The 24,588-nt window shown below is 48.2% G+C and overlaps 1 protein-coding gene across 1 annotated transcript in view; it reads left to right on the top strand.

Moving 5' to 3' along the window:
- Window positions 1–24,588, top strand: part of NRAP (nebulin related anchoring protein) — a 141,859-nt gene that overhangs the window by 103,402 nt on the left and 13,869 nt on the right. The window contains exons 25-35 of the mRNA XM_069754339.1: window positions 1,374–1,478; window positions 1,789–1,887; window positions 2,204–2,308; window positions 4,491–4,598; window positions 8,311–8,424; window positions 8,957–9,154; window positions 11,352–11,456; window positions 13,672–13,770; window positions 14,389–14,493; window positions 14,867–14,974; window positions 15,047–15,358. Of these exons, the coding sequence (XP_069610440.1) occupies window positions 1,374–1,478; window positions 1,789–1,887; window positions 2,204–2,308; window positions 4,491–4,598; window positions 8,311–8,424; window positions 8,957–9,154; window positions 11,352–11,456; window positions 13,672–13,770; window positions 14,389–14,493; window positions 14,867–14,974; window positions 15,047–15,358 (1,458 nt within the window). The remainder of the gene's footprint in view (window positions 1–1,373; window positions 1,479–1,788; window positions 1,888–2,203; window positions 2,309–4,490; window positions 4,599–8,310; window positions 8,425–8,956; window positions 9,155–11,351; window positions 11,457–13,671; window positions 13,771–14,388; window positions 14,494–14,866; window positions 14,975–15,046; window positions 15,359–24,588) is intronic.

The following is a 24,588-nucleotide window of genomic DNA, read 5'->3' as shown; positions in this document are numbered from 1 at the left end:
CACACTGCATTAGAATTGCCCTCTGCTGTGAAAAAGACGATCTCTTCTGAGGCCCAAGCGCCGGCGGATCTTCATGATGGCAACCAATCTGTATCCTGCGGTCGCGGCTCACAGCGTTCCGGTGGCGATCAGAATTGATTTCTGCTATCTTTAAGACTTTTAGATGCTGCTGTCATGTTTCACAATATTTTTTTTTTTTATAAATCACAGCATTTGCCAGACTGCTGGTAATACACAGTACAAGCCCAACATGAAATTTCTTGTTCCTTTGAATCTTTTTTCATCTCCGTTGTACATCCAGTGTCACAGGGCGGAATGGGCGGCATTGTCCCTATCTGCTAACCCTTCGTTTCCCAGCAGCTCCCTGCTTCTCCTCAGTGCTGCAGGCCCCTCGCTCTGCTCCACTGTGTGTTTGCTGATGAGAGATGGAAAGATCTCAATCTGATTTTTTTTTTCCCATGGACGAGGTCACCATGAGCCGCTGTGACCAGCAGTCATTACTAGTTACACACTCCACATTTCATCATCGCACTCTCCCCCCTTCATGCATAGCACAGCTGAGCTGTGCTGCTACACGGCTGTCAGGGCAGTGCGGGGGATGACATTAGATACTCGTGCAGCTGATGTCAGTGGGATCTTCGGCCTAACAGAGCTGAGCTGTGCTACACCCCGGCTGTCAGGGCCGTGCGGGGGATGACATTAGATACCAGTGCAGCTGATGTCAGTGGGATCTTCGCCATAACAGAGCTGAGCAGTGCTGCTACACGGCTGTCAGGGCCGTGCGGGGGATGACATTAGATACCAGTGCAGCTGATGTCAGTGGGATCTTCGGCATAACAGAGCTGAGCAGTGCTGCTACACGGCTATCAGGGCCTTGTGGGGGATGACATTAGATACTAGTGCAGCTGATGTCAGTGGGATCTTCGCCATAACAGAGCTGAGCTGTGCTACACCCCGGCTGTCAGGGCCGTGTGGGGGATGACATTAGATACCAGTGCAGCTGATGTCAGTGGGATCTTCAGCATAACAGAGCTGAGCTGTGCTGCTACACGGCTGTCAGGGCCATGTGGGGGATGACATTAGATACTAGTGCAGCTGATGTCAGTGGGATCTTCGGCATAACAGAGCTGAGCTGTGCTACACCCCGGCTGTCAGGTTGTATCACACTGGGTCATTAGCTGCATCTGAGCACACTCCACCATCAGTGTGAGAACTACCGGAGGACAGGTCCGGTGGTAACAGAGGGTAAAGGGACCCTGGGGGGCCTCATTATGGGACAAGGCACATGATTAATTCTGTATGTACAGAAAACTGAGATCACATTATAACTTTGGGAATAAACCTCTACTTGTCTTTATCTGATCCCCTTCCAGAACCAGTATAGATCGGACCTGAAGTGGATGAGGGGGGTGGGCTGGATCACCGAGGGATCACTGGACGTACTGCAGGCTAAGAAGGCGGCTGAGCTGATAAGTGAGGTCAGTACGGGGGATGCCGTAACTCCGCAGCATGCAGTGTGGCAGAATGGTGCAAAGCTTTCACTATGGAGCCGACCACTGGGCGAAATGCTTGTCCTCATCTTCCTCACGTCTGTTTATATAACAACAATGTAACAAGTTTCTTTTTTTCCCTCCTTTTAATTTTGCTGACAATGTTTCCATTCACTGACAGCGAGCTCAGTTCTTGAAATTGAGGAAGCATTATAAATTGCAGAACTTTGTTACGTGCCTTAATCTCAGACTCCGCACTTGCTGACGCCTCTTTGTGCTTTCCATCACAATTCACCAGACCTCGTACAGGCAGCTGCCGTCAGCGCTCAGGTTCACCAGTGTCCAGGACTCTCCGGAGATGATTCAGGCCAAGATCAGCTACAACCAGGCCGTGGACGTAAGATGGACATTTCAAATGAACCAGCCCTAGATAATTCTAGATGTCATATTCTCCAGTCACACCCAGAGCTGCATTTACAATCGTGCAATGTGTGTCCGCAGAAGCATTTAGCGCAATTTTGAATGCTGCTCCGGCTGTGACTTGAGTATAGGGCATGAAGTTTGCATAATGCATTGAACTAACCAAGATTATGCATGCAGCTTTGGATGTGATTGGAGCATTCAAATAGTAAAAAAAAAAAAAGGAAATCTTTGATTTGCATTTCCAGTTTTCCAATAGAGAAATGTTCATCATTCTAAATATTTGTCCACAGAGTAAATACAAGGAGCAGGGGGAAAACGTGAAGCACCGGTATACATCCACCGCCGAGCTGCCCGAACTGCTCCAGGCCAAACTCAATGCCCTGAACATCAGCGAGGTGGGTGTATATCTGTGGCCACAGTGTGCGGGGATATAGGTGCCATGTGTACACATTAGCTGCATGATTTACAATGGACTGACGACTCTACATGTATACAAAGTCATACAAGAAAAGCTGTCAATAACTGTGTGTGGGCAGTGTTAGCAGGACTCTTAGGCTTTGTGTGTTAGTAGGCGGGGTTAGCAGGACTCTCAGGCTTTTTCTATTAGTAGGTGGGGTTAGCAGGACTCTCAGGCTTTTTCTATTAGTAGGCATAGTTAGCAGGACTCTCAGGCTTTCTCTATTAGTAGGCGGAGTTAGCAGGACTCTCAGGCTTTTTCTATTAGTAGGTGGGGTTAGCAGGACTCTTAGGCTTTCTCTATTAGTAGGTGGAGTTAGCAGGAATCTCAGGCTTGCTTTCTGTATTAGTAGGTGGGGTTAGCAGGACTCTCAGGCTTTCTCTATTAGTAGGCGGGGTTAGCAAGACTCATGCTTCTTCTATTAGTAGGTGGGGTTAGCAGGACTCTCAGGCTTTCTCTATTAGTAGGCGGGGTTAGCAGGACTCTCAGGCTTTCTCTATTAGTAGGCGGGGTTAGCAGGACTCTCAGGCTTTTTCTATTAGTAGGCATAGTTAGCAGGACTCTCAGGCTTTTTCTATTAGTAGGCGGGGTTAGCAGGACTCTTAGGCTTTCTCTATTAGTAGGTGGACTTAGCAGGAATCTGAGGCTTGCTTTCTGTATTAGTAGGTGGGGTTAGCAGGACTCTCAGGCTTTCTTTATTAGTAGGCGTAGTTAGCAGGACTCTCAGGCTTTCTCTATTAGTAGGCGGAGTTAGCAGGACTCTCAGGCTTTTTCTATTAGTAGGTGGGGTTAGCAGTATTCTTAGGCTTTCTCTATTAGTAGGTGGAGTTAGCAGGAATCTCAGGCTTGCTTTCTGTATTAGTAGGTGGGGTTAGCAGGACTCTCAGGCTTTCTCTATTAGTAGGCGTAGTTAGCAGGACTCTCAGGCTTTCTCTATTAGGTGGAGTTAGCAGGACTCTCAGGCTTCCTCTATTAGTAGGTGGAGTTAGCAGGACTCTCAGGCTTTCTCTATTAGTAGACGGGGTTAGCAGGACTCTCAGGCTTTCTCTATTAGTAGGTGGAGTTAGCAGGACTCTCAGGCTTTCTCTATTAGGTGGAGTTAGCAGGACTCTCAGGCTTCATCTATTAGTAGGTGGAGTTAGCAGGACTCTCAGGCTTTCTCTATTAGTAGGCGGGGTTAGCAGGACTCTCAGGCTTTCTCTATTAGTAGGCGGGGTTAGCAGGACTCTCAGGCTTTTTCTATTAGTAGGCGGAGTTAGCAGGACTCAGGCTTTCTCTATTAGTAAGCGGGGTTAGCAGGACTCTTAGGCTTTCTCTATTAGTAGGTGGAGTTAGCAGGACTCTCAGGCTTGCTTTCTGTATTCGTAGGTGGGGTTAGCAGGACTCTCAGGCTTTCTCTATTAGTAGGCGTAGTTAGCAGGACTCTCAGGCTTTTTCTATTAGTAGGTGGAGTTAGCAGGACTCTCAGGCTTTTTCTGTATTAGTAGGTGGGGTTAGCAGGACTCTCAGGCTTTCTCTATTAGTAGGCGGGGTTAGCAGGACTCTCAGGCTTTCTCTATTAGTCGGCGTAGTTAGCAGGACTCTCAGGCTTGCTTTCTGTATTAGTAGGTGGGGTTAGCAGGACTCTCAGGCTTTCTCTATTGGTAGGCGTAGTTAGCAGGACTCTCAGGCTTTCTCTATTAGTAGGCGGAGTTAGCAGGACTCTCAGGCTTTCTCTATTAGTAGGTGGGATTAGCAGGTCTCTCAGGCTTTCTCTATTAGTAGGCGGGGTTAGCAGGACTCTCAGGCTTTTTCTATTAGTAGGCGGAGTTAGCAGGACTCTCAGGCTTTCTCTATTAGTAGGTGGGATTAGCAGGTCTCTCAGGCTTTCTCTATTAGTAGGCGGGGTTAGCAGGACTCTCAGGCTTTTTCTATGACATATTTTGCATCCACATAGAAGCAGTTGAATCTCTTTGCTTCCAACAATAATTGGCAGCAGCTGATTGTAGGAAAACTGAGATACAAGGTGCAGACAGTGTCCGGTGTGAATTCACTTTATATCTTGCAGTTCCCATTAAACCTTCCAGTCACTGCACATTTAGACCCCAATGTATAAATGCATTAATTTTCCCTTCCAACAGACGAAATACAAAGAGTCTTGGAGTCGACTACGCGACGGCGGATACAAACTGAAGCTGGACGCCATCCCATTCCAGGCTGCAAAGTCATCAGGGGAGATTATCAGCGATGTAAGCGATTTGTGTCACATTCCAGTCTGTAGTGTTATAGATCTAGAGGTTTTCTATGGGATTTTCTGTCACCTGCCTGTGGTGTTTTATTGATCTGTAGCATTGTCATTGCCATCACTCTTGTAATGTTCTCTATGGCACGCTGATAACCTGGGTCCATTTTTAAAATGACTTGTCTGCAGAAATTTCCCACTCAGCGAGCACTGACATCAGTAAGGTGAGCGGAGTTACATAGTCGGCATCTATGAACTCCAGTAACCTCACTAACGTCAGCGCTCAGCACTGAAGCTACATTCACACACAGCTCAGTGTCTCCTGGATGCCAGGCTGAGTGTTTGCGTTTTATGTGACCGCTCAGCACTGAAGCTACAGTCACACACAGCTCAGTGTCTGCTGGATGCCAGGCTCAGTGGTTGCGTTTTATGTGACCGCTCAGCACTGAAGCTACATTCACACACAGCTCAGTGTCTCCTGGATGCCAGGCTGAGTGTTTGCGTTTTATGTGACCGCTCAGCACTGAAGCTACATTCACACACAGCTCAGTGTTCTGGATGCCAGGCTCAGTGGTTACGTTTTATGTGACCGCTCAGCACTGAAGCTACATTCACACGCAGCTCAGTGTCTGCTGGATGCCAGGCTGAGTGTTTGCGTTTTATGTGACCGCTCAGCACTGAAGCTACATTCACACACAGCTCAGTGTCTGCTGGATGCCAGGCTCAGTGGTTGCATTTTATGTCACCGCTAAGCACTGAAGCTACATTCACACACAGCTCAGTGTCTCCTGAATGCCAGACTCAGTGGTTGCATTTTATGTCACCGCTCAGCACTGAAGCTACATTCACACACAGCTCAGTGTCTCCTGGATGCCAGGCTCAGTGGTTGTGTTTTATGTGACCGCTCAGCACTGAAGCTACATTCACACACAGCTCAGTGTTCTGGATGCCAGGCTGAGTGGTTGCGTTTTATGTGACCGCTCAGCGCTGAAGCTACATTCACACACAGCTCAGTGTTCTGGATGCCAGGCTGCGTGGTTGCGTTTTATGTGACCGCTCAGCACTGAAGCTATATTCACACAGAGCTCAGTGTTCTGGATGCCAGGCTGAGTGGTTGCGTTTTATGTGACTGCTCAGCACTGAAGCTACATTCACACACAGCTCAGTGTTCTGGATGCCAGGCTCAGTGGTTACGTTTTATGTGACCGCTCAGCACTGAAGCTACATTCACACGCAGCTCAGTGTCTGCTGGATGCCAGGCTGAGTGTTTGCGTTTTATGTGACCGCTCAGCACTGAAGCTACAGTCACACACAGCTCAGTGTTCTGGATGCCAGGCTCAGTGGTTACGTTTTATGTGACCGCTCAGCACTGAAGCTACATTCACACGCAGCTCAGTGTCTGCTGGATGCCAGGCTCAGTGGTTGCGTTTTATGTGACCGCTCAGCACTGAAGCTACATTCACACACAGCTCAGTGTCTCCTGGATGCCAGGCTGAGTGTTTGCGTTTTATGTGACCGCTCAGCACTGAAGCTACATTCACACACAGCTCAGTGTTCTGGATGCCAGGCTCAGTGGTTACGTTTTATGTGACCGCTCAGCACTGAAGCTACATTCACACGCAGCTCAGTGTCTGCTGGATGCCAGGCTGAGTGTTTGCGTTTTATGTGACCGCTCAGCACTGAAGCTACATTCACACACAGCTCAGTGTCTGCTGGATGCCAGGCTCAGTGGTTGCATTTTATGTCACCGCTAAGCACTGAAGCTACATTCACACACAGCTCAGTGTCTCCTGAATGCCAGACTCAGTGGTTGCATTTTATGTCACCGCTCAGCACTGAAGCTACATTCACACACAGCTCAGTGTCTCCTGGATGCCAGGCTCAGTGGTTGTGTTTTATGTGACCGCTCAGCACTGAAGCTACATTCACACACAGCTCAGTGTTCTGGATGCCAGGCTGAGTGGTTGCGTTTTATGTGACCGCTCAGCGCTGAAGCTACATTCACACACAGCTCAGTGTTCTGGATGCCAGGCTGCGTGGTTGCGTTTTATGTGACCGCTCAGCACTGAAGCTATATTCACACAGAGCTCAGTGTTCTGGATGCCAGGCTGAGTGGTTGCGTTTTATGTGACTGCTCAGCACTGAAGCTACATTCACACACAGCTCAGTGTCTCCTGGATGCCAGGCTCAGTGGTTGCGTTTTATGTGACCGCTCAGCACTGAAGCTACATTCACACAGAGCTCAGTGTTCTGGATGCCAGGCTGAGTGGTTGCATTTTATGTGACCGCTCAGCACTGAAGCTACATTCACACGCAGCTCAGTGTCTCCTGGATGCCAGGCTGAGTGGTTGCGTTTTATGTGACCGCTCAGCACTGAAGCTACATTCACACAGAGCTCAGTGTCTCCTGGATACCAGGCTGAGTGGTTGCGTTTTATGTGACCGCTCAGCACTGAAGCTACATTCGCACGCAGCTCAGTGTTCTGGATGCCAGGCTCAGTGGTTGCATTTTATGTGGCCGCTCAGCACTGAAGCTACATTCACACACAGCTCAGTGTCTCCTGGATGCCAGGCTGAGTGGTTGCGTTTTATGTGACTGCTCAGCACTGAAGCTACATTCGCACGCAGCTCAGTGTTCTGGATGCCAGGCTCAGTGGTTGCATTTTATGTGGCCGCTCAGCACTGAAGCTACATTCACACACAGCTCAGTGTTCTGGATGCCAGGCTCAGTTGTTGCGTTTTATGTGACCGCTCAGCAAAGCATCTAGATGTCGCTGAGTTGAGTTCATCGCAGGACAAAAGGATTATTGGCGGACAGGTGAGGTTTTCTTTTTCTTATATTTTTCTTTGGATATTAATAAATGGGTTAAATAGGGTCGGGGAGTTTTGACTAAGGAGTTAGTAATGGGGGTGTCTTATAGAGGCCTCTCCATTACTAACCCCTGTGCTTGATGTAATCTGACGTTACAAAGGTGACATCAACCCCAATAGTATTACCCCACTTGCCATCACACCAGGGCAAGTGGGAAGAGCGGAGCCTAAGAGACAGAAATGGTGCATCTAATGGAATGTTCTATTTCTAGGGAAGCTCAGGGCTGATGTTATTAGTCTGGGAGGGGGCCAGTAGCCATAGCCCCTTCCTAAGCTATTAATATCAGTCCGCAGCTACCTGCCTAGGTTTTACTGGTTGTTAATTATAGGGCGGACCCCACGTCATTTTTTTTGGCGAGGTCACACCCTTGTTAATAACCAGTAAAGGCTAAGTATACAGTTGTGAGCTGATATTAATAGTCTGGGAAGCTCCATGTTTATTACCCCTTCCCAAGTTATAAACATCAGCCCCCAGCTGTCAGCTTTCCCTCAGCTGGTTAAGAATAACCCCATGACATTTTTTGTCTTATTTATTATATAATGACATCTATCTCTATCTGCATATAACATTGTTTTATTAGTTAATAGCTTGAAATGACATTGATATATACTGTGTGTAAAAGCTGATGTTATAAATCGCATACGTATTGTGTATGCATGCCGCATGGGTGCTCGGTGAGGGAAATAATGCACTCACATAGCACTCACATTGCATATGGATGCCAGCGAGAAATAACCGCACGACGCCCCAATGTTTCTGGCTGGGAATCTCGGCTACGTTTTATACGCCGATGCGAGCGATGCCGTAGTGTTATAATCACCCGCCGGTGTCCATCTTTGTCTTTACAGCATAAATATAAAGAGGAGTTTGAAAAATCTAAAGGGAAAATGATCAGTCTGCGTCGCCTGGAGGACGACCTGAACCTGTCCCATTCTGTGCACGCCTCGTCCCTGCTCAGTGAGGTGAGGGGTCAGGTGTGGGCCCTCCTCAGCATGGGGCCCTTATTACAGCTGCTTGTTCCTGGAAAGTCTCCTTCCCGCTATCACAGGATTACAATCCAGCTTTCCCCGTATTCAGGAGGTGATAGGACTAGGACTGAGCCGTCAATCAGGAGTCTGGGAAAGTTGGGTGGTGATCGCTGTGGGAACCTTAAGTTCAGCTAAGTATAGACTGAACTTGTGTCTTCTTGATAGAAGAGGGGAGTCCGGGGTGAATTCCTACAATCCAGGCTGTTATTCCAGGGCTGTCTAGCGCCCCCCAGTGTGAGTGTGCGGCATAACAGGCGCATTCATCCCAACAGTCCTTAGCTTTCACCTCATCACTATCTCTGCTTGCTGAAAACTCACCCTGATCAGATCCTACTGACCCAATCATCTGTGCACTGTCACAAGACCTGCAGTCAATGGAAAGTTTCCACTCACTGACAGCAAGCAGAAAAGATTTTCCATGAGAAGATTGCAGCACTGGTAATTTCATGACCTTGTGAATCCTCAGGTCCAGTACAAGAAAGGCTTCCAGGAGAGCAAGTCTCACTTCCACCTGCCCATGGACATGGTGAATTTGGTCCACGCTCGCAGGGCGCAGGCTCTGGCCAGTGACCAGGACTACAGGAATTTACTGCACCATTACACCGCACTGTCCTCCGACCTCCGACTCATGACCGCCAAAAAGGCCTACGAGCTGCAAAGTGAGGTAACGCTGCAAAGTCCGGTGCTATTCTCCGATCAACGGTGAAGACAGTGTCTGCCCTTCTGGATTATGGTTCAGGCGACTAAAAATGGCGACGGCTGCATGAAAGTATCGAATCCTAAGCTGATGACCTACAATAAAGGCGTCAGGAGGCGAAACAAGCAGTGCAGCACTTTACTGGATGATGTTGATGAGTGATTATCTCGATTGATAATCTCCTGCACGAGGATGATGTTGATGATTGATGATCTGCTGGATGATGTTGATGAATGATGATCTCGATTGATAATCTCCTGCACGATGATGATGTTGATGATTGATGGTCTGCTGGATGATGTTGATGAATGATGAGCTCCTGGATGATGTTGATGATTGATGGTCTCGATTGATAATCTCCTGCACGATGATGATGTTGATGATTGATGATCTGCTGGATGATGTTGATGATTGATGATCTGCTGGATGATGTTAATGAGTGATGAGCTCCTGAATGATGACGATAATTGATGAGCTCCTAGATGATGTTGATGATTGATGGTCTGCTGGATGATGTTGATGATTGATTGCTGGATGATGTTGATGATTGATGATCTCGATTGATAATCTCCTGCATGATGATGATGTTGATGATTGATGGTCTGCTGGATGATGTTGATGAATGATGATCTCCTGAATGATGACGATAATTGATGATTTCCTGAATGATGTTGATGATTGATGAGCTCCTAGATGATGTTGATGATTGATGGTCTCCTGGATGATGTTGATGATTGATGAGCTCCTAGATGATGTTGATGATTGATGGTCTTCTGGATGATTTTGATGATTGATGGTCTCCTGAATGATGTTGATGATTGATGAGCTCCTAGGTGATGTTGACTGATTATCTCCTAGATGATGTTGATGATTGATGATCTGCTGGATGATGTTGATGAATGATGATCTCGATTGATAATCTCCTGCACGATTATGATGTTGATGATTGATGGTCTGCTGGATGATGTTGATGAATGATGAGCTCCTGGATGATGTTGATGATTGATGGTCTCGATTGATAATCTCCTGCACGATGATGATGTTGATGATTGATGATCTGCTGGATGATGTTGATGATTGATGATCTGCTGGATGATGTTAATGAGTGATGAGCTCCTGAATGATGACGATAATTGATGAGCTCCTAGATGATGTTGATGATTGATGGTCTGCTGGATGATGTTGATGATTGATTGCTGGATGATGTTGATGATTGATTGCTGGATGATGTTGATGATTGATGATCTCGATTGATAATCTCCTGCATGATGATGATGTTGATGATTGATGGTCTGCTGGATGATGTTGATGAATGATGATCTCCTGAATGATGACGATAATTGATGATTTCCTGAATGATGTTGATGATTGATGAGCTCCTAGATGATGTTGATGATTGATGGTCTCCTGGATGATGTTGATGATTGATGAGCTCCTAGATGATGTTGATGATTGATGGTCTTCTGGATGATTTTGATGATTGATGGTCTCCTGAATGATGTTGATGATTGATGAGCTCCTAGGTGATGTTGACTGATTATCTCCTAGATGATGTTGATGATTGATGGTCTCCTGGATGATGTTGCTGATTGATGGTCTCCTGGAAGATGTTGATGATTGATGGTCTTCTAGATGATGTTGATGATTGATGGTCTTCTAGATGATGTTGATGATTGATGGTCTCCTGGATGATGTTGATGATTGCTGAGCTCCTGGATGATTATTATATTTAATGAGCTCCTGGATGATGTTGATGATTGATGATCTGCTGGATGATGTTGATGAGTGATGAGCTCCTGAATGATGACGATAATTGATGAGTTCCTGGATGATGTTGATGAATGATGAGCTCCTGGATGATGTTGAGGATTGATAATCTGCTGGATGTTTGCGAGGATCACTACTAATACGTATCAGTAAAGGCCTCAGCATACACTAAAGTTCGTTCACGGGCGAATGATCTTTCTTGAAGGTACGACCTTTCACCCATCTTCTGAAAAAATCAAACATGGCCGACATTTGAAGCAATGGCTTTTTTATGATATGTCGACTAAAACGATAATTTGTTTTTCAGTTTTTGTCCTACAAACAATTGTTTTTGTTAAAATCATTCATTTCCTCACTTTCGGAGCCTTAATGGCTGCTCTGCTCTTTCCCTATCTAGAACCTATACCGATCGGATCTGAACTTTATGAGAGGAGTCGGCTGCATCACCGCCGGAGCGCTGGACATCGAGGAGCGTAAGAGAGCGACGGACCTGATCAGCGAGGTGAGGACATGGCTGCCTGAGAAGGAGCAGCCGCATGGCCGCCTCACTGGGGCTCTCCCTGTCTCCTGCAATACATCTCTCCATTCACTCCATTTTAAAGGGACCCTGTCCTGTCACAAAAACACTATTAACCTGCCGATATGGGCGAATCTTCAGGTTAATATAGCTATGCGGCCGCCGCACTGTAAGCATGGCTACCAGGAGGAAATTAACTTTATTCCCAGCAGTCACCGGCTTTCAGTCATAGAGGTGCAGCAGAGTGGCTTCAGTCACATCTCAGTGCATAGATATTGATGGCTGCAACCACCCCGGCACTGACTGACAGCCAGCTCAGCCGTGCATCAGTACATAGTGAGCAGCAGCTCTAACCATCTCCAGCACTAACTGACAGCCGGCTCAGCCGTGCATCAGTACATAGTGACCGGCAGCTGTAACCGTCCTCAGCACTGACAGCCGGCTCAGGCGTGCATCAGTACATAGTGACCGGCGGATGTAACCGTCTCCAGCACTGGCTGACAGTCAGCTCAGCCGTGCATCAGTACATAGTGACCGGCAGCTGTAACCGTCCTCAGCACTGACAGCCGGCTCAGGCGTGCATCAGTACATAGTGACCGGCGGATGTAACCGTCTCCAGCACTGACTGATAGCCGGCTCAGCCATGCATCAGTGCGTAGTGACCAGCGGATGTAACCGTCTCCAGCACTGACTGACAGCCAGCTCAGCCATGCATCAGTACATAGTGACCGGCGGCTGTAACCATCACCAGTACTGACTGACAGCCGACTCAGCCATGCATCAGTACATAGTGACCGGCAGCTGTAACCGTCCTCAGCACTAACTGACAGCCGGCTCAGCCGTGCATCAGTACATAGTGACCGGCGGATGTAACCGTCTCCAGCACTGACTGACAGCCAGCTCAGCCATGCATGAGTACATAGTGACCGGCAGCTGTAACCGTCCTCAGCACTAACTGACAGCCGGCTCAGCCATGCATCAGTACATAGTGACCGGCGGATGTAACCGTCTCCAGCACTGACTGACAGCCGACTCAGCCATGCATCAGTACATAGTTACCGGCGGCTGTAACCGTCTTCAGCACTGACTGCCTGCCGGCTCAGCCGTGCATCAGTACATAGTGACCGGCAGCTGTAACCGACCCCAGCACTGACTGACAGCCGGCTCAGCCGTGCATCAGCACATAGTGAGTGGTGACCGTAACTGTCCCCAGCACTGACTGACGGCTGACAAAGCCGTGCATCAGTACATAGTGATCGGCAGCTAAAACCATCTCCAGCACTGACTGACAGCCGGCTCAGCTGTGCATCAGAACATAGTGACCGGCGGCTGTAACCATCACCAGCACTGACTGACAGCCGCCTCAGCCGTGCATCAGCACATAGTGAGTGGTGACCGTAACCGTCCCCAGCACTGACTGACAGGCGGCTCAGCCGTGCATCAGTACTTAGTGACCGGCGGCTGTAACTGTCCCCAGCACTGACTGACAGCCGGCTCAGCCGTGCATCAGAACATAGTGAGCGGCGGCTGTAACTGTCCCCAGCACTGACTGACAGCCGGCACAGCCAAGCATCAGTACATAGTGACCGGCGACTGTAACTGTCCCCAGCACTGACTGACAGCCGCCTCAGCCGTGCATCGGAACATAGTGAACCTAGTGACTGGCGGCTGTAACCATCACCGACACTGACTGACAGCCGGCTCAGCCGTGCATCAGAACATAGTGAGCGGCGGCTGTAACTGTCCCCAGCACTGACTGACAGCCGGCACAGCCATGCATCAGTACATAGTGACCGGCGGCTGTAACGTTTCCAGCACTGACTGACAGCCGCCTCAGCCGTGCATCAGTACATAGTGAGCGGCAGCTGTAACGTTTCCAGCACTGACTGACAGCCGCCTCAGCCGTGCATCGGAACATAGTGAACCTAGTGACTGGCGGCTGTAACCATCACCGACACTGACTGACAGCCGGCTCAGCCGGGCATCAGTACATAGTGAGCGGCAGCTGTAACTGTCCCCAAGGAGGGGTTGTGGATCATCTTAGGGGGCTGCCTCTTTATGGAGGCCGAGAGCATTCTTTTCTCTATGACGGGATCTCAGCAGCCTCTCCTATAACCTGTATAATCTGGGAGGTTTTGGAGGTACTGGCCCTTTAACGCTTCTAATGTTCTGATTTTCTCTTCTTCTTTCTTTCCTACAGAGTAAATACCGGCAACAACCGCAGCAGCTGAAATTCACCACGGTGGCCGACTCGCTAGACATCCTGCACGCCAAATTCAGCAACCAGATAACCAACGAGGTGAGGGACACATTCTAGGCTGCATTTAAAGGGCCAGTGCAGGCTTTAAGCGATTGCTTTCTGAATGGAGGATTGACTTCTGCACCGCCACTGACTAAAAGGGGCCACAGCTCTCTGTGCAGCACCGCGGCGTCATCTGAACGTGGTTTGCGCGACGCCAGTGTAGTCCAAGCGGTGAGGAGTCGCCACGACGCTTCTCCCTGATGGCTCAGAGTCTGTCTGGTCGATACATCATCATTCATCACAGAAATCTGTTACAACTTTCCATTGTATTTTGTTTTCCGTGCCGCGTTCTTTCCAAGATCTCAACTCTTATGTCTCACAGCTGCAGATGTGTTACAGTGTCTCAGTTCAGACTACACTAGTCTCCTGTGATGAAACGCGCCAGCAGCACAAATCTCTCCTGTGCCGGATGTTTTTCTGCATTGATACTTTGTAACAAAACCTCTGCTGTGTGAGGAACTAGATCCGACCCGATCTCTAACTGCAAGGAGTAAAACACAGAATATAAAGTATATACATGTAGCAGAGCTGACTGTGCTCCAGTGACTACAATGGGGGTCACATACTTATGGTGAGTGTGCAGGATGCTCGATGATGCAAAGTTTTCATATACAGCGACTGTACAAGGCGGCCGGCGAGGAAATCCTGCACCACTACACGACCGTCCTGGGGCTCCCGGAGCATCTGCGAGCCAAGCTCAACGCGGCCAACCTCAGCGACGTAAGTGCCGAGCTATCACTAAGTGTTCTTACATAGGACTGCAGGCGACATCTCTACTACATTATCTGTACTCAGGGAGTTATCACTGTGTCATCTGTGGTGTTACATAGGACTGCAGGTGACATCTACTACATTATCTGTACTGAGGGAGTTATCACTGTGTCATCTGTGGTGTTACATAGGACTGCAGGTGACATCTACTACATTATCTGTACTGAGGGAGTTATCACTGTGTCATCTGTGGTGTTACATAGGACTGCAGGTTACATCTACTACATTATCTGTACTGAGGGAGTTATCACTGTGTTATCTGTGGTGTTACATAGGACTGCAGGTAGCAGTGTGTTGGTGGTACATGTTCTATCCTCTGCAGGTAAAGTACCGGGAGCTGTGGGTGAATGCTCGCGCTCATGGTCACAAGCTCACAATGGACGCGCTCCAGTTCCAGGCGGCCAAGTCCTCGGGCTGTATAGCCAGTGATGTGAGTTCACTCTGCGCTCTTTCCTGTGGTCTTGGGACTGCGTCTGTGTAACCCGACGATCTCTTCTATTAGTACAAGTACAAGCACAATTATGTCGCAGAGAGAGGGAAACACATTGGCGCCCGCAGCGTCCTCGACGACCCGAACATCCTGCGCTGCCTGCGAGTCGCCAAGTTACAGAGCGAGCAAGAATACAAGAGGGACTCCCAGAACCTGCACTCCCAGTATCATCTCTCCTCCGACATGGTGGACCTGGTGCACGCAAAGAGGGCGCAAGCGTTAGCCAGCGGCCAGCACTACAAGGTTCTGCTCCACCAGTACACCACCGAACCGGAGGACCTGAGGCTGCAGTGCGCGAAGCAAGCACATCTGCTGCAAAGTGAGGTGAGACTGTTATGGGGGATCTGTGGGTGAAGCGCTGTTATGGGGGATCTGTGCATGATGCACTGTTATGGGGGATCTGTGGATGACGCACTGTTATGGGGGATCTGTGGGTGAAGCGCTGTTATGGGGGATCTGTGCATGATGCACTGTTATGGGGATCTGTGGATGACGCACTGTTATGGGGGATCTGTGGATGATGCACTGTTATGGGGGATCTGTGGATGATGCACTATTATGGGGGATCTGTGGATGATGCACTGTTATGGGGGATCTGTGGATGACGCACTGTTATGGGGGATCTGTGGATGATGCCCCGTTATGGGGCATCTGTGGATGATGCACTGTTATGGGGGATCTGTGGATGACGCACTGTTATGGGGGATCTGTGGATGACGCACTGTTATGGGGGATCTGTGGATGAGGCACTGTTATGGGGGATCTGTGGATGAGGCACTGTTATGGGGGATCTGTGGATGATGCCCCGTTATGGGGGATCTGTGGATGATGCACTGTTCTGGGGGATCTGTGGATGACGCACTGTTATGGGGGATCTGTGGATGACGCACTGTTATGGGGGATCTGTGGGTGACGCACTGTTATGGGGATCTGTGGATGACGCCCCGTTATGGGGGATCTGTGGATGATGCACTGTTATGGGGGATCTGTGGATGACGCCGCGTTATTGGGGGTCTGTGGGTGAAGCACTGTTATGGGGGATCTGTGGATGAAGCACTGTTATGGGGATCTGTGGATGAAGCACTGTTATGGGGGTTCTGTGGATGAAGCACTGTTATGGGGGATCTGTGGATGAAGCACTGTTATGGGGGAATCTGTGGATGATGCACTGTTATGGGGGATCTGTGGATGAAGCACTGTTATGGGGATCTGTGGATGAAGCACTGTTATGGGGGGTTCTGTGGATGAAGCACTGTTATGGGGGATCTGTGGCTGACACACTGTTATGGGGGATCTGTGGATGACGCTCTGTTATGGGGGATCTATGGATGACGCACTATTATGGGGGATCTATGGATGACGCACTGTTATGGGGGATCTGTGGATGACGCACTGTTATGGGGGATCTGTGGGTGACGCCCCGTTATGGGGGATTTGTGGATGATGCCCTGTTATGGGGGATCTGTGGATGACGCCCCGTTATGGGGGATCTGTGGATGATGCCCTGTTATGGGGGATGTTGTGAATTCTGTGGCTGAATTCACTCCTGTGGTCACAAGTGGTACTGCAGCTTCTGAGCTTCCTCCCTCAGGTGTTCTGGTGAGCTCGTTAACTGCTTCATTACTTAACTCCGCCTGATGCTGCTATCCTTGCTCCTTGTCAATGTTCCAGTGTTGGATCTGAGCTTCTCCTGATTGTTCCTGTGACCTGCTGCTCTGTATAGCTAAGTGCTTTTTGCTTTTTTGTTGCTTTTTTTCTGTCCAGCTTGTCTTTTGTTTTGCTGGAAGCACTGAGACGCAAAGGGTGTACCGCCGTGCCGTTAGTTCGGCACGGTGGTTTTTTTTTGCCCCCTTTGCGTGGTTTTGCTTTAGGGTTTTTTGTAGACTGCAAAGTTCGCTTTACTGTCCTCGCTCTGTCCTAGAATATCGGGCCCCACTTTGCTGAATCTATTTCATCCCTACGTTTTGTCTTTTCATCTTACTCACAGTCATTATATGTGGGGGGCTTCCTTTTCCTTTGGGGAATTTCTCTGGGGCAAGTCAGGCCTATTTTTCTATCTTCAGGCTAGCTAGTTTCTTAGGCTATGCCGAGTTGCCTAGGTAGTGGTTAGGCGCAATCCACAGCCGCTTTTAGTTGTGTTTAGGATAGGATCAGGTGTGCAGTCTACAGAGTTTCCACGTCTCAGAGCTCGTTCTTGTATTTTTGGGTATTTGTCAGATCACTGTGTGCGCTCTGATCGCTAAGCACACTGTGTTTCTGGATTGCCTTCATAACACCTGTCATTAGCAAACATAACAGTACAAGGAGCCTAACTAATGATTCTCAATAGAGGGAAAGAAAAAGTTCTGACATCATTTTTTTTTTTTTTCTGCTCTGTGTTCACTTTTTTTTTTTTTTTTCCCCTAGACATTTGGGTGATTCTGGACACAGGTGTGGACATGGATATTCAGGGTCTGTGCTCTTCAATGGATAATCTCGTTATAAATGTACAAAAAATTCAAGATACTATTGATCAGAAATCTATGTTAGAACCAAGAATTCCTATTCCTGATTTGTTTTTTGGAGATAGAACTAAGTTTCTAAGTTTCAAAAATAATTGTAAGCTATTTCTGGCCTTGAAACCTCATTCTTCTGGTAATCCTATACAACAGGTTTTGATTATTTTTTCTTTTTTGCGCGGCGACCCTCAAGACTGGGCATTTTCTCTTGCGCCAGGAGACCCTGCATTGAGTAGTGTCGATGCGTTTTTCCTGGCACTCGGATTGCTGTACGATGAGCCTAATTCAGTGGATCAGGCTGAGAAAAATTTGCTGGCTTTGTGCCAGGGTCAGGATGATATAGAAGTATATTGTCAGAAATTTAGGAAATGGTCAGTACTCACTCAGTGGAATGAATCTGCACTGGCAGCTTTGTTCAGAAAGGGTCTCTCTGAGGCTCTTAAGGATGTCATGGTGGGATTTCCTATGCCTGCTGGTTTGAATGAGTCTTTGTCTTTGGCCATTCAGATCGGTCGACGCTTGCGCGAGCGTAAATCTGTGCACCATTTGGCGGTACTGCCTGAGGTTAAACCTGAGCCTATGCAGTGCGATAGGACTATGACTAGAGTTGAACGGCAGGAATACAGACGTCTGAATGGTCTGTGTTTCTACTGTGGTGATTCCACTCATGCTATTTCTGATTGTCCTAAGCGCACTAAGCGGTCCGCTAGGTCTGCCGTCATTGGTACTGTACAGTCCAAATTCCTTCTGTCCATTACCTTGATATGCTCTTTGTCGTCGTTTTCTGTCATGGCGTTTGTGGATTCGGGCGCTGCCCTGAATCTGATGGATTTGGATTATGCTAAACGTTGTGGGTTTTTCTTGGAGCCTTTGCGGTGTCCTATTCCATTGAGAGGAATTGATGCTACACCTTTGGCCAAGAATAAACCTCAATACTGGGCCCAGCTGACCATGTGCATGGCTCCTGCACATCAGGAAGTTTTTCGCTTTCTGGTGTTGCATAATCTGCATGATGGGGTCGTGTTGGGGTTGCCATGGCTACAAACCCATAATCCAGTATTGGATTGGAATTCCATGTCGGTATCCAGCTGGGGTTGTCAGGGGGTACATGGTGATGTTCCATTTTTGTCGATTTCGTCATTCACCCCTTCTGAAGTCCCAGAGTTCTTGTCTGATTATCAGGATGTATTTGAAGAGCCCAAGTCCGATGCCCTACCTCCGCATAGGGATTGTGATTGTGCTATCAATTTGATTCCTGGCAGTAAATTCCCTAAAGGTCGATTATTTAATTTATCCGTGCCTGAACACGCCGCTATGCGCAGTTATGTGAAGGAATCCCTGGAGAAGGGACATATTCGCCCATCGTCATCACCACTGGGAGCAGGGTTCTTCTTTGTAGCCAAGAAGGATGGTTCGCTGAGACCGTGTATTGATTACCGCCTTCTTAATAAGATCACTGTTAAATTTCAGTATCCCTTGCCATTGTTATCTGACTTGTTTGCTCGGATTAAGGGGGCTAGTTGGTTCACTAAGATAGATCTTCGTGGTGCGTATAATCTGGTGAGAATCAGGCAAGGAGATGAATGGAAAACTGCATTCAATACGCCCGAGGGTCATTTTGAGTATCTAGTGATGCCGTTCGGACTTGCCAATGCTCCATCTGTGTTTCAGTCTTTTATGCATGACATCTTCCGTGAGTATCTGGATAAATTCCTGATTGTGTACTTGGATGACATTTTGATCTTCTCGGATGATTGGGAGTCTCATGTGAAGCAGGTCAGAATGGTTTTTCAGGTCCTGCGTGCTAACTCTTTGTTTGTGAAGGGATCAAAGTGTCTCTTCGGTGTGCAGAAAGTTTCATTTTTGGGGTTCATCTTTACCCCTTCTACTATCGAGATGGATCCAGTTAAGGTCCAAGCCATCCAGGATTGGATTCAGCCGACATCTCTGAAAAGTCTGCAAAAGTTCCTGGGCTTTGCTAATTTTTATCGTCGCTTCATCTGTAATTTTTCTAGCATTGCCAAACCATTGACCGATTTGACCAAGAAGGGTGCTGATTTGGTTAATTGGTCTTCTGCTGCTGTGGAAGCTTTTCAGGAGTTGAAGCGTCGTTTTTGTTCTGCCCCTGTGTTGTGTCAGCCAGATGTTTCTCTTCCGTTCCAGGTCGAGGTTGATGCTTCTGAGATTGGAGCAGGGGCGGTTTTGTCACAGAGAGGTTCTGGTTGCTCAGTGTTGAAACCATGTGCTTTCTTTTCCAGGAAGTTTTCGCCCGCTGAGCATAATTATGATGTGGGCAATCGAGAGTTGCTGGCCATGAAGTGGGCATTCGAGGAGTGGCGTCATTGGCTTGAAGGAGCTAAGCATCGCGTGGTGGTATTGACTGATCATAAGAACTTGACTTATCTCGAGTCTGCCAAGCGCTTGAATCCTAGACAGGCCCGTTGGTCGTTATTTTTTGTCCGCTTCGACTTTGTGATTTCGTACCTTCCGGGCTCTAAAAATGTGAAGGCGGATGCTCTGTCTAGGAGTTTTGTGCCCGACTCTCCGGGTTCATCTGAGCCAGCGGGTATCCTCAAGGAAGGAGTCATTGTGTCTGCCATCTCCCCTGATTTGCGGCAGGTGCTGCAAAAATTTCAGGCGAATAAACCTGATCGTTGTCCAGCAGAGAAACTGTTCGTCCCTGATAGGTGGACTAATAAACTTATCTCTGAACTTCATTGTTCGGTGTTGGCTGGTCATCCTGGAATCTTTGGTACCAGAGAGTTAGTGGCTAGATCCTTCTGGTGGCCATCTCTGTCACGGGATGTACGTACTTTTGTGCAGTCCTGTGGGATTTGTGCTAGGGCTAAGCCCTGCTGTTCTCGTGCCAGTGGGTTGCTTTTGCCCTTGCCGGTCCCAAAGAGGCCTTGGACACATATTTCGATGGATTTCATTTCTGACCTTCCCGTTTCTCAAAAGATGTCAGTCATTTGGGTGGTCTGTGATCGCTTTTCTAAAATGGTCCATCTGGTGCCCTTGGCTAAATTGCCTTCCTCCTCTGATTTGGTACCTTTGTTCTTTCAGCATGTGGTTCGGTTGCATGGCATTCCTGAGAATATTGTTTCTGACAGAGGTTCCCAGTTTGTTTCAAGGTTTTGGCGAGCCTTTTGTGGTAGGATGGGCATTGACCTATCCTTTTCCTCGGCTTTCCATCCTCAGACTAATGTCCAGACCGAACGAACCAATCAGACCTTGGAAACATATCTGAGATGTTTTGTTTCTGCAGACCAGGATGATTGGGTGTCCTTTTTGCCGTTGGCTGAGTTCGCCCTTAATAATCGGGCCAGCTCGGCTACCTTGGTTTCTCCATTTTTTTTGCAATTCTGGGTTCCATCCTCGTTTCTCTTCAGGACAGGTTGAGTCTTCGGACTGTCCTGGTGTGGATTCTGTGGTGGATAGGTTGCAGCAGATCTGGACTCAGGTAGTGGACAATTTGATCTTGTCCCAGGAGAAAGCTCAACTTTTCGCTAATCGCAGACGCCGTGTGGGTCCCCGACTTCGTGTTGGGGATCTGGTTTGGTTATCTTCTCGTCATATTCCTATGAAGGTTTCCTCTCCTAAATTTAAACCTCGTTTTATTGGTCCGTATAGGATTTCTGAGGTTCTCAATCCTGTGTCTTTTCGTTTGACCCTCCCAGACTCCTTTTCCATACATAATGTATTCCATAGGTCGTTGTTGCGGAGATACGTGGCACCTATGGTTCCATCTGTTGAGCCTCCTGCCCCGGTTTTGGTGGAGGGGGAATTGGAGTATATTGTGGAGAAGATTTTGGATTCTCGTGTTTCTAGACGGAAACTCCAGTATCTGGTTAAATGGAAGGGTTATGCTCAGGAAGATAATTCCTGGGTTTTGGCCTCTGATGTTCATGCTTCCGATCTTGTTCGTGCCTTTCATGCGGCTCATCCTGGTCGGCCTGGGGGCTCTGGTGAGGGTTCGGTGACCCCTCCTCAAGGGGGGGTACTGTTGTGAATTCTGTGGCTGAATTCACTCCTGTGGTCACAAGTGGTACTGCAGCTTCTGAGCTTCCTCCCTCAGGTGTTCTGGTGAGCTCGTTAACTGCTTCATTACTTAACTCCGCCTGATGCTGCTATCCTTGCTCCTTGTCAATGTTTCAGTGTTGGATCTGAGCTTCTCCTGATTGTTCCTGTGACCTGCTGCTCTGTATAGCTAAGTGCTTTTTGCTTTTTTGTTGCTTTTTTTCTGTCCAGCTTGTCTTTTGTTTTGCTGGAAGCTCTGAGACGCAAAGGGTGTACCGCCGTGCCGTTAGTTCGGCACGGTGGTTTTTTTTTGCCCCCTTTGCGTGGTTTTGCTTTAGGGTTTTTTGTAGACTGCAAAGTTCGCTTTACTGTCCTCGCTCTGTCCTAGAATATCGGGCCCCACTTTGCTGAATCTATTTCATCCCTACGTTTTGTCTTTTCATCTTACTCACAGTCATTATATGTGGGGGGCTGCCTTTTCCTTTGGGGAATTTCTCTGGGGCAAGTCAGGCCTATTTTTCTATCTTCAGGCTAGCTAGTTTCTTAGGCTGTGCCGAGTTGCCTAGGTAGTTGTTAGGCGCAATCCACAGCCGCTTTTAGTTGTGTTTAGGATAGGATCAGGTGTGCAGTCTACAGAGTTTCCACGTCTCAGAGCTCGTTCTTGTATTTTTGGGTATTTGTCAGATCACTGTGTGCGCTCTGATCGCTAAGCACACTGTGTTTCTGGATTGCCTTCATAACACCTGTCATTAGCAAACATAACAGGGGGATCTGTGGATGATGCCCCGTTATGGGGGATCTGTGGATGACGCCCCGTTATGGGGGATCTGTGGATGACGCCCTGTTATGGGGGATCTGTGGATGACGCACTGTTATGGGGGATCTGTGGATGACGCCCCGTTATGGGGGATCTGTGGATGACGCCCCGTTATGGGGGATCTGTGGATGATGCACTGTTATGGGGGATCTGTGGATGACGCCCCGTTATGGGGGATCTGTGGATGACGCCCCGTTATGGGGGATCTGTGGATGACGCCCCGTTATGGGGGATCTGTGGAAGATGAACTGTTATGGGGGATCTGTGGATGACGCCCCGTTATGGGGGATCTGTGGATGACGCCCCGTTATGGGGGATCTGTGGATGACGCCCCGTTATGGGGGATCTGTGGATGATGCCCCGTTATGGGGGATCTGTGGATGACGCCCCCTTATGGGGGATCTGTGGATGATGCACTGTTATGGGGGATCTGTGGATGACGCCCCGTTATGGGGAATCTGTGGATGACGCCCCGTTATGGGGGATCTGTGGATGACGCCCCGTTATGGGGGATCTGTGGATGATGCCCCGTTATGGGGGATCTGTGGCTGGCACGGGGCCTTTCTGCTATGTAGGCGCTGTTGCGTTCCGCTATTTCTGCGGTGTGGCGCTCGTTAGCCGCCTCGTGGATGTGATTGTGACACTTTGTATCTGGCGGTCGGGGAGTGATTAGCATTTCCCATCATTTATTGAGGGCGCTGATAATAATACAACACAGGGAATCGCTGATGGTGGAAACACTTCATCCACTCGAGGTCCCCGGTATCAGACGTGATCCATTATTTACTGACGCGTCGTGTGAACAAATGCAAACAGCTCCTCCTGACAGTTTGATGTGCGAGGAAAACGAAGAAGACGCCGCTCAATAATTAACGCTGATCAAAGCCGCTCGTTAAACCTCTAATCATCCCGATTGAGAAGATTTTCTCCAGAAATAGATATCACACCCTTCACATCTCCATGAAAACTGCAGCTGCTTCTTTATTTTGTATTTTCTGCCTTTATCCTCTTCTTTATATTGTAGCGCTTGCGGCGCTCGCAGCCATTTTCCTCATTTTTTAGGGGGAGGGGAAAAGTTTGGTGATAATGAATGTGGCCGTCACCCGGCAAGGATCGCACCCAGCTTTACCAGACTCCGGAGAAGCATTACTGCCTCTTTCTTGTATTTACTGACGGGATCTGTGATGGTTCCGTAAAGGGGGATTCCAGCTGACCACTTCTGCCCCAACCAGCATAAGGGTCATAATGTCTAATGCTAAGTGTGAAAAAGTGAGCAAACTCTTGGGACGTGGTTGTACCCCTTTAATTCTGAGCACATCACTGAGGGTTTGCGTCCAAAGACCCCACTGATTGAGGAGTCTTCTAGATGAAGCCATTTCTTGAATCCGTCCTCCTCCGTGGAGCTTTTGGAGGAGGAGGTTCTCCTTTTCCTGATACAGTTTTTGAAGAGTTTTTTTTACTTCTTTTTTTCTGAAGCATTTCTGCATCCTTTTGATGGACAGTGTCTGCTTTGTAACATTTTCCATCCTGCACTTTCTTTTTTCATCACTGCATTTCAAAACCTGAAGCAGAAGAAAAAGGCTGAAAAGACCGGACGTGTGAACGGCAAACGAATAAGAAGAGTCAAGTGTTTTTTGGACGATTTATTCAGGCGATTTTTTTTTTAATTTTTTTTATCGACCCGCTACAAATAAAACCCTCCAAAACTGCAAGTAGAGAGACTGAAGCACAGAAACAGCGGCGTACAGAGAGACTGGAAAGTCATACGCTCCACACTTATTTGAGGACCTGATCCAAAACCGATCTGCTCCTAATTGTTATTTTTTGGTTGACGGCCTTCAGATCGGTCTCGAGCCATGGTGACTTGATGGATGAGCGATCTAGAGAACAATCGATCTTGTGTGAGCCTAGACAGGTCCACCATGGTATTCTCCGTGGTTATTTTGATTGTATGGAGCCATCGGGTTGCTGGTCTTCTTCTTCTCCTTGTTCCTTCTATTCTTCTGACCATGATGTTCTTCTCCAGTGATCGTTCTCTTCGTATCATGTGTCCACAGTAGACAAGTCGTAGCTTGGTGATCCTTGGTCCGGCTTCATTTGTTCCAATAATTGATGTTTGTCCTTCTTGCCATTCATGATATTGATAACATCGTTCTCCAGCACCACATTTCAATGGCGTCGATTCTTCTTCTGTCTAGTTTTTTTTATCATCCAGGTTTCGC

This window comes from Ranitomeya imitator, chromosome 2, assembly GCF_032444005.1.
Source record: "Ranitomeya imitator isolate aRanImi1 chromosome 2, aRanImi1.pri, whole genome shotgun sequence".
Lineage (NCBI taxonomy): Eukaryota > Metazoa > Chordata > Amphibia > Anura > Dendrobatidae > Ranitomeya > Ranitomeya imitator.
This window is presented reverse-complemented; position numbering and strand designations above follow the sequence as displayed.